This window comes from Bidens hawaiensis, unplaced genomic scaffold, assembly GCF_021521415.1.
Source record: "Bidens hawaiensis isolate Kalapana, Puna unplaced genomic scaffold, B.hawaiensis_p1.1 tig00009224_1, whole genome shotgun sequence".
NCBI lineage: Eukaryota > Viridiplantae > Streptophyta > Magnoliopsida > Asterales > Asteraceae > Bidens > Bidens hawaiensis.
Genome location: NW_027491681.1, coordinates 734,747 through 743,204, shown reverse-complemented (window position 1 = coordinate 743,204; position 8,458 = coordinate 734,747). Strand labels below are relative to the sequence as shown.

The 8,458-nt window shown below is 34.0% G+C and overlaps 2 protein-coding genes and 1 non-coding gene across 3 annotated transcripts; 2 read left to right on the top strand and 1 right to left on the bottom strand.

The window, feature by feature from the left end:
• Positions 1-240: 240 nt before the first annotated feature.
• On the top strand, positions 241-2,690 carry LOC143531738 (uncharacterized). Its single transcript, XM_077026982.1, has 2 exons — positions 241-600; positions 1,155-2,690. The coding sequence occupies exons 1-2, from the start codon at positions 508-510 to the stop codon at positions 2,253-2,255; spliced, it is 1,194 nt and encodes a 397-aa protein (XP_076883097.1). The 5' UTR covers positions 241-507; the 3' UTR covers positions 2,256-2,690.
• Positions 2,691-3,072: 382 nt separating this feature from the next.
• On the top strand, positions 3,073-3,178 carry LOC143531776 (U6 spliceosomal RNA). Its single transcript, XR_013135081.1, has one exon. It is a non-coding gene; the product is annotated as a U6 spliceosomal RNA (small nuclear RNA).
• Positions 3,179-3,677: 499 nt separating this feature from the next.
• LOC143531737 (uncharacterized) lies at positions 3,678-8,223 on the bottom strand. Its single transcript, XM_077026981.1, has 15 exons — positions 8,000-8,223; positions 7,024-7,106; positions 6,825-6,924; positions 6,509-6,646; positions 6,327-6,431; positions 6,149-6,232; positions 5,960-6,075; positions 5,375-5,476; positions 5,178-5,294; positions 5,031-5,087; positions 4,490-4,556; positions 4,345-4,398; positions 4,181-4,255; positions 4,057-4,086; positions 3,678-3,968 (listed from the first exon to the last, which is right to left on the bottom strand). Exons 2-15 carry the CDS (start codon positions 7,065-7,067, stop codon positions 3,828-3,830), a joined length of 1,230 nt encoding a protein of 409 aa, XP_076883096.1. The 5' UTR covers positions 7,068-7,106; positions 8,000-8,223; the 3' UTR covers positions 3,678-3,827.
• Positions 8,224-8,458: the final 235 nt, after the last annotated feature.

Genomic DNA, 8,458 nt, shown 5'->3' with positions numbered 1-8,458 from the left:
TAACATGAATCATTACAGTCCACGCCCAACCAACAAAAAAATTATACGCAAGCTTCTATTACTAACGAAAACTACACTAATTGTCCCATGAGATCCCATTTCTTTTATATCTATTTTTTATCCATAAAAACCCGAACACTGTAATCTCTTCTAACACGCTACGAATCTACACTGAAATACCCTAATGCACCAAAGAGTTACGTTTCTTCCAAATAGAACATACCGTAATTAAATGAAAGTTTCTTAAATCTAGAAAAAGTTGAAATTTGCCACGTCATTTACTCGAAAACAAAAAAAGAAAAAAAATCAAAACCAAAAATAATTGAATTGAATTCCAAAGTTTCCAAACCTTAAAAAATATATACAACCAAATACAAGATTTGTATACAAGAAAAACAGCTTCCACACACATATACATATAGATATAGAGTTGAAGAAGACCTCAAGACAGACAGCATATTATATTAAAATCCTTCATCTTGTTTGATTGAATTGGATCTGGTGAAAATGTGGATAATTAATTTATCAAAATTGTTTTATCAATTGGCAGAAGGTGGATCTCGTTCTTGTTCTAAAAAGTCTGATGATATTTGCGATCAGGTAAATTCAATTAAATAGAAAAAAAAACCCTTTTGATATTGTTTTTCTTACAACTGAAACTGGAAATTAGGGTTTTTTATGCCATGATTTGGGCGAAATTTGGGTTCTTTGTGTTCTAATTTGGGCCAAGTTAGGGTTCTTTATGCTTAATTTGGTTGAAATTAAGGTTGCTTATGCTCTAATTTGGGCGAAATTAAGGTTCTTTATGCTTAATTTGGGCGAAATTAGGGTTCTTCATGCTCTAATTTGGGCGAAGTTAGGGTCCTTTATGCTCTATTTGGTAGAAATTAGTGATCTTTATGTTTTATTTTGGGCGAAATTAGGATTCTTTATGCTTAATTTAGTCGAAATTAGTGATCTTTGGGCTCTAATTTGGTCAAAATTAGGGTTCTTTATGTCTTAGTGATCTTATGCCTTAAATAAGTTTTGTCTAAGAATCAAATTTATAACAAAATTAGGGGTTTTTAATTTTCTTGCATATTCTGTGCAGCTATCATGACCTGAACAAATTTAAAAGCCCAAATGACAGTCATTTTGTAAATCAAATTGTGCAGGATTCCGGAAAATGCTCAACAATGTCAAGAATTCGTTACGTTCTTCGTGGGCTAGATTTAAAAACACTCTTTTTTCTTACCTTTTTGGTCCCAACCATGATCCTCAGTTTATACATTCACGGGCAAAAAGTTTCATACTTTCTTCGCCCGTTATGGGAATCACCACCAAAACCGTTTGAAGAAATCCCTCATTATTATCACGAAAACGTGTCGATGCAAAATCTTTGCAAGCTTCACGGTTGGGGAACCCGTGAGTTTCCTAGACGCGTTTTTGATGCTGTTTTGTTTAGCAATGAAGTTGACCTTTTAACAATAAGATGGCATGAATTGTACCCTTATGTTACCGAGTTTGTACTTCTTGAATCAAACTCAACTTTCACGGGTTTACCGAAGCCTTTGGTCTTTGAAAGTCAACGTGAGAAGTTCAAGTTCGTGGAGCCGAGGTTGACTTATGGGAAGATTCCTGGAAAATTTCGGAAAGGGGAGAATCACCCGTTTGTTGAAGAAGCGTATCAAAGACTCGCATTGGATTATCTTTTAAAGAAAGCCGGGATTTTAGATGATGATTTGTTAATCATGTCGGATATTGACGAGATACCGAGTAGACACACTATTAATCTTTTAAGATGGTGTGATGACATACCCCCGATTCTTCATCTTCAGTTAAAGAATTATTTATATTCGTTTGAGTTTTTTCTTGATAATAATAGTTGGAGGGCGTCGGTTCATAGATATCAATCGGGAAAGACGCGGTACGCGCATTACCGCCAGTCGGATGTCCTGTTGGCAGATGCAGGGTGGCATTGTAGCTTTTGTTTCCGCCACATCAGCGAATTTATTTTCAAGATGAAAGCTTATAGCCATTATGATAGAGTGAGATTCAACAAGTTCTTGAACCCGAAAAGGGTGCAAAAGGTGATTTGCAAAGGTGCGGATTTGTTCGATATGTTACCCGAAGAATACACGTTTAAGGAAATTATCGCAAAGATGGGGCCCATCCCGCATTCATATTCGGCTGTTCATCTTCCGGTTCATCTTATACAAAACGCAGACGAGTACAGGTTTCTTTTACCAGGAAACTGTATTAGAGAAAGTGAATAAAATGCAAAATTCAATATCAAGAAACAAGAATCAAGAATGCTCATTTTGGTGTAAAGTTTGGATCTTTGAAGTTTCCATACAAAACCCGTATCGGGTTTGACCAAAAGATAGTTGACCCGACCCGACCCGGGTTTTCATCTCACGGTATCTGGGGCGATAGTGTACATAATCTTTTCGAGTTTTTTTCAAATCGGGATACACGTTTTCAAGATTTTTATCATCTATCCGGTGTTAGGAAGTTTTGAATCTTGACACACTTTGATTTTAAATATATGTTAATTCAAATTATGTTACATAATTAACTCATGATTTGTAACTTTACTTAGGGTTTGTCTATTGATGATAATATCTTTGTAGAGGTGGTGTTTGTTTTTATATAATGTCAACTGTTTCTCTGTATACAGCTGTGAATATTAATAAGATAACTTTGGAACTTCAGAACATAGAATGATTGTTAGGACAAAGATTATTGTTTGAGGTTGACATGTTATACAGCTTGCTAAATTTGTTAAAAACAAATATGAAATTGACATGTTATGTGCACCCTCACCCTTGCATCAAGATTTTTTTTCCTTTTTTTTCCTTGATGAAAATTTATTTTAATAATCTAATTTGAAAACTTTATACAACACTAGGGAGCATGCCAACATATCTGGACAACAAATTCTAGTAGCTGTAAATTCTAATTAAAAGTACAATTTAAAATTAAATATTTAAATTGAATCATGATAACTAAATTAGACAAATTACATTATAAAAAAGAGTTATTTTTATCTTTGTAATTAATTTTCATATGCATTATGGTTTACACAATTAATTTTAAGTGTCCCGAGGATCCGATAAAATTGAAACAATACAGAGAAGATTAACATGACCCTTATACATGAATGACACACACAAATCGAGAAATGGTTCAAATTAAAGAATAATAATAAATTTAATTAAATAAGCAACTGCATAAGACGGTTATTTACATAACATTCTTCCCAATTCTTTGTATCTCCCAATTAAATATGTAAAATACGATGTATCAAGTACGTTTCTCAATTTTCTATTTAAAATAGGTTCCGTTGGGTTGATGCAGTTGATGCATGAGGGGTCAATTAGAATTACTAATTACTAATAAATAAATTCAAATGAATATGCGAGTGAGCATAAACGAATAAACGTAAATGAACAACATAACTCAATTTTAAGAGGAAAAAGAAAAAATATAAATACGGAAAAAGATAAAAATTGAGACACGCCCACTCATAACATACAAACAAATACGTGCGTGCACGTAAAATACCGAAATTCACACTCATGGCAAGCTATAAAGATCTTTTTCCTGACGCATAAAAATCCATTAATATCATTGTACTAAAGACTAATTGATCTTGGTCTAATTTAATTAAGATGGTTACAATCAACGAAAACACGAACCTAGTAAATTACGTATTTACCCTTAAGAGAAGGTTTACCATCTTGTCATCAAACCCACAAACTTTGTATAAAGTAAAAAACTTGCCACTAAAAAATCATATACTACGTGATCTATAAGAAATAAACATATCAATACTCTCTAAAACGCTATTGAATTCTATCGGGTGTCACCCAGTTCGCTTCATGATCATTCGTAGATCCAATGCCAACCGACTTGTAATAATCCTTTTCTGCTTTCGATACACGATCTTGAAACATTTTCCACTCGTTTTTGCACCTCTCCCTCACCTGTCAACAAAAAGATTTGACCACCAAAAAGTCAACGTTTGTACAAAACGACGCGTGCATGTTATTGAAAAAGATATCCATGTCGTACCCCTGGAGTTTGTCCATTCTCTTCATTGCCCTATAAACCAAAACAAGAAAAGATTAGAGGATGACCCACAAAAAAAAAAAAAAAAAAAATCTTACAAGGGCAATTAGGGAAATATGCTAATTACCTGGTTTCCGATTGACGGAATTCCTTGATGAACAATCCATTGTGCATCTACAACTCCAATCCTTTCATATGCGGGCTATATTATTGGAAATGAAAAGGACATTCGCTAATTAACATCTCGAGGTTTCTTGAAAGACGAGCAACAATATAAAGAATATGTTTTACCTCGATACATTTTCGTAGGGCAAAGTCGAGGCCCCATCCATGAACCAAATCATTCTACATTTATAACCAATTGAAGCATTAAATTATTAGAATAAAAGGGAAGGCTTTTAGTAATTCAATCATAGTATATGACCATGTGCAATACCTGAATTAAATGCCACACGCAACGCCAAGCCTCTCGAGAAAATACAGGGGCCATAATCTCCACAAATCTGTACCCATAACGGGTAATTAGTAAAGTCAAAAGTGTTAGCTAATACTCCAATATTCCAAGGTCAGCTTACTCTTCATTTGACATTTAGTTCAACTTTCACATGCGAAACACTTGTATAAAACTAAAGCCACGGTCAGATGTTGTAACTTTTAGTAAAGATAGGACCATGGGAAGTTAAAAGACGTGTTGTGTGACGGGTCAAAATATGTCATTTTAACAAGGATCAACATATGCGTTTACAAAAACTTGAAATTACTCTCATTTCTTTGAATAAATGATTAAGGAAGCTACAAGCACATTGATACGTTTTGTGTGACTTTTAAACCATTTGACCCTGTTGAACTTTTTTCTAAATCTTTAATGTAAAATGGTTAATTGTCACCTCTAATATCAAATTCCATTTTAGCCCGTTTGACTCCGAAAGTTAAAACGTGTAAGCAAAAACTATATACAATATTTAATTTGTTCATACGCTGCGCATGGAGGCAAATGTTGATCATTGCACCATCCCGGTTTCTCCTCGGCTTCTCTAACAAATAGTAACAAATGAAAAAGATTTAGATACATAAAAAAGGTTTAATTTTTAACACGTAAGCAAATGGTCAAAGTGTTGACTTACTTATGAACTTCAAGATCTTCTTTTCTCATGGTCATCTGCCATGTCATACCCTTACTACTTGGATCCAAACCAGGCTGTGATATCTCCAATTTGTGCTTCCTCACAAGTTTAATGTATCTGAAACATAAACAATCATAATACATGAAAAAGTCAAAAGTAAAAGAGTTGACTAAACAAAAAGGTTTGTAGACACGCACTCTTCAGCATCAAAATTCTCAACTCCTAGATCTTCGTCCCATATGAATATGTACTCGTAGGGCGCAATAATGTCAGGATGCAGAAATCTTTTTGCATACCACCTTTGAAAAAAATAGTCAAATAAATATACGGCAAAGATACCATCGGAATAGGGCCGTAAACGAGGTGAACTGAGCTGAGCCGGCTGGGATTGTTTATCTTAACGAGCTGAATGACGAGCTTGAGCTCAGCTCGTAAAATGGCTTGTAGAGCCAGCTCATTCATTTTTAAATATGTTATTATATACTTTACACATAATGATATATATATTAAAAGAAAAAAGGTATTGTTTTTAACATAAACATAATGCATAAATTATAAACGACAAATTTTATAAATTATATATATTAAAATTTCGCAAGCAAACAAGCCAAGCTTACGTTGCTCGAGCTTGGCTAGGTTTGTAAATGAGCCGGCTTGGCTCATTTAGAACGGGCCGATTTTAAGCAAGTTTTTTTCGAGCGAGCCACGAGCTGTGAGCTTTTTGAACAGTCCTAACCGTAATCTACAAATAAAAAAGCTATAAATTGATTTCGTTTCTTTACCATTTTGTTTGCCTAGGAACACTTATGTGAATAGCTCGTTTTGACCATTCAAATTCATCCCATTCAGTAGTTCGGCCATCATAGTGGAACAAAAGGATTGTAAAGTTGTCTGAAAACTGTATAACCAACACAATTAGATGCAGTAATAAAGGCGGCAGAGTGACCAGTGATAAAGATAAACAGGCTTACCTTTTTGACTGTTTGGTCAATGTTCTCTTTCTGATTATAGCCAACAGTGAAAGTTACAAGATACTTTGGTTTGAATGTTAGGTCCTGCAAACCAAAATGCAATTAGATGTTTGAAACGTTAACAAGTCTCCAAGAAAGTCAAACCAAAACAGAAAACTTTGACCATAGATTTGCTGACCTCACTAGGTCTTCCGTGTAATCTTCTAGGATAAAAGTCTGATTCTGAAGCAATTATAGCCGGAGGTAATCTTTCGGCACCACGAGGGTTAGTTGAGACATAAATCTGCATAACATTGATGAATTAATAGTAGACTTCATCTTATAGGTTATACTTTTATATTAAGTTAACAATTTTTTTACCTCTGAAGGATCATCAAGTTTTTGAGCTTCGGTTGAGACGTTGTCCCTCGTGACAGATATGACATTTAGTATTGTTTGTGTAGATTGGCCCGAATATTTGTCACCAAGGAATGTATCGATTGAAGGTACAAGTTTGAACTATCAAAATTGAACCATGAAATCAATGGCATTAACATAATGATTGAATGAAAGTTAAAGTGGTGATAACCAGATTGAATGTAACATATTTATCATTATATGCGGAGTTCCGGAAACAATAAAAATGTTATATTGTTTACTAAAAGTGAACAGTTCTTAACAGTGTTGAAATGTGTACCTTTGATGGTGCAAAAGGAGGAAAAGACACTCCAATGTAGAAGCCAAAAACAATTCCGACTATGATCGTTACAATAGCCCTCATAGATTCGTTTGGTTTTCTAAAAATTGCATCAAGAACATAGAAGGAACACATGATCATCTTTAACATAAACTGAAAGAGCAAGGAGGGGGGGGGGGGGTAGTGGTTAGAAACAAACCTGCAAATATAGCTTCCTCTTCTTTTATATTCTTCAATTTTCATGGTAACTAGACAAACTAAACTCCAAAATCCGCTAGCATCCTACGGTAAAACCCAAGCTTTTAATCAAGATATGACAAAAAGACGGCTCATATCAGCATAAAACAAGATTTGTGTATATAGCTAAACAACACTCAAAAAACTGTTTTGACCGAAGATTATACAAATACAATAAATCAACAACAAAAAGACAACTAATGGTACTCGTAGGATCAAATTAGAGATTCAGATAAAATAAATTTACGCCTTCCATTATTATTACACTTTTCTATGGTTGTTTGATCTGGTTCTTTTAGTTAAATATTATGTTATCTAAATTATTTATACTCTATACTACCAAAAAAAAGAGAGGTTTTCGGAGTTGGGGTCTCGGTGGAAGCAGCCTCTCTATCCCCTAGGATATAGGTAAGGTTTCCCCCCATCACACCGTCTCTAGACTCTATTAATAGCTCCGCTATGAGTGGAATTATACTAGGTACGACGGATCAAACTAGAGTTTGGAACAAAGTTAACCGCTTTTTCGCTGCAATTCTCTCATAAAGTCACCATGAACCTAATAACAAAGAATACAAAAACCTAATTGCAATCTTGGATTAATTTCTTTAATCGAATTTCTCACAAAAAACAAACCAAAATAAGATGCCCCCAAGACAAAATGCCCCCAAAATCATATTTGCATATCAAGATCAAAATATTCCACAAAACCCAAAAATTGCCAAAATTAAAAACCCCTCAAACCCAAAAACCCTAAATAATTCAACCACAAATACAAAAACACATCACAAACCCTAATTCTTGGATCAAACCCCCTAAAAAAAGTCAATTTGCTTACATTCAATTCAAATAATCACCCCCAAAAAACACACAAAAACCTTTCTTACACAATTTACATCAAGAAACACACAAAAGCAATCAGCTTTATCATCAAAGAGTACCTGAAAACTGGTTTTGAAGACAAACCCACAAATATTTCGAAGAATCCAACGTGGGTTTAAGAGCTTTAATCTTAAAGATTCTTGAATCAAAAGGGTGTCTTAAAAATGTGATCTTGGGAGAGTATAATATAAAGATAGAGATTGTGGGTGTCAATGATCCTGGGTTTAAAGTGAAGATGAATAACTTGGATGCAGACTTGGTGGTGGTGAATGATTTCAAGTTGCTAATAATGCTAATAATAATAATAATAATAATAATAATAATAATAATAATAAAGACAATATGGCTTTTTTCCACACACTCTAGTATATGGATGCAATAATTTAGATGACTTGTTAATCAAAGTCTATTTGTCGTTAAGATATTTACAACTTATTCGGCCTTCCAATATTAACTTTCTTTGTGGATTAATATTGCCTGGAGTTTATGATTTTGTCAAATTAAAATGTGTGGGGCCT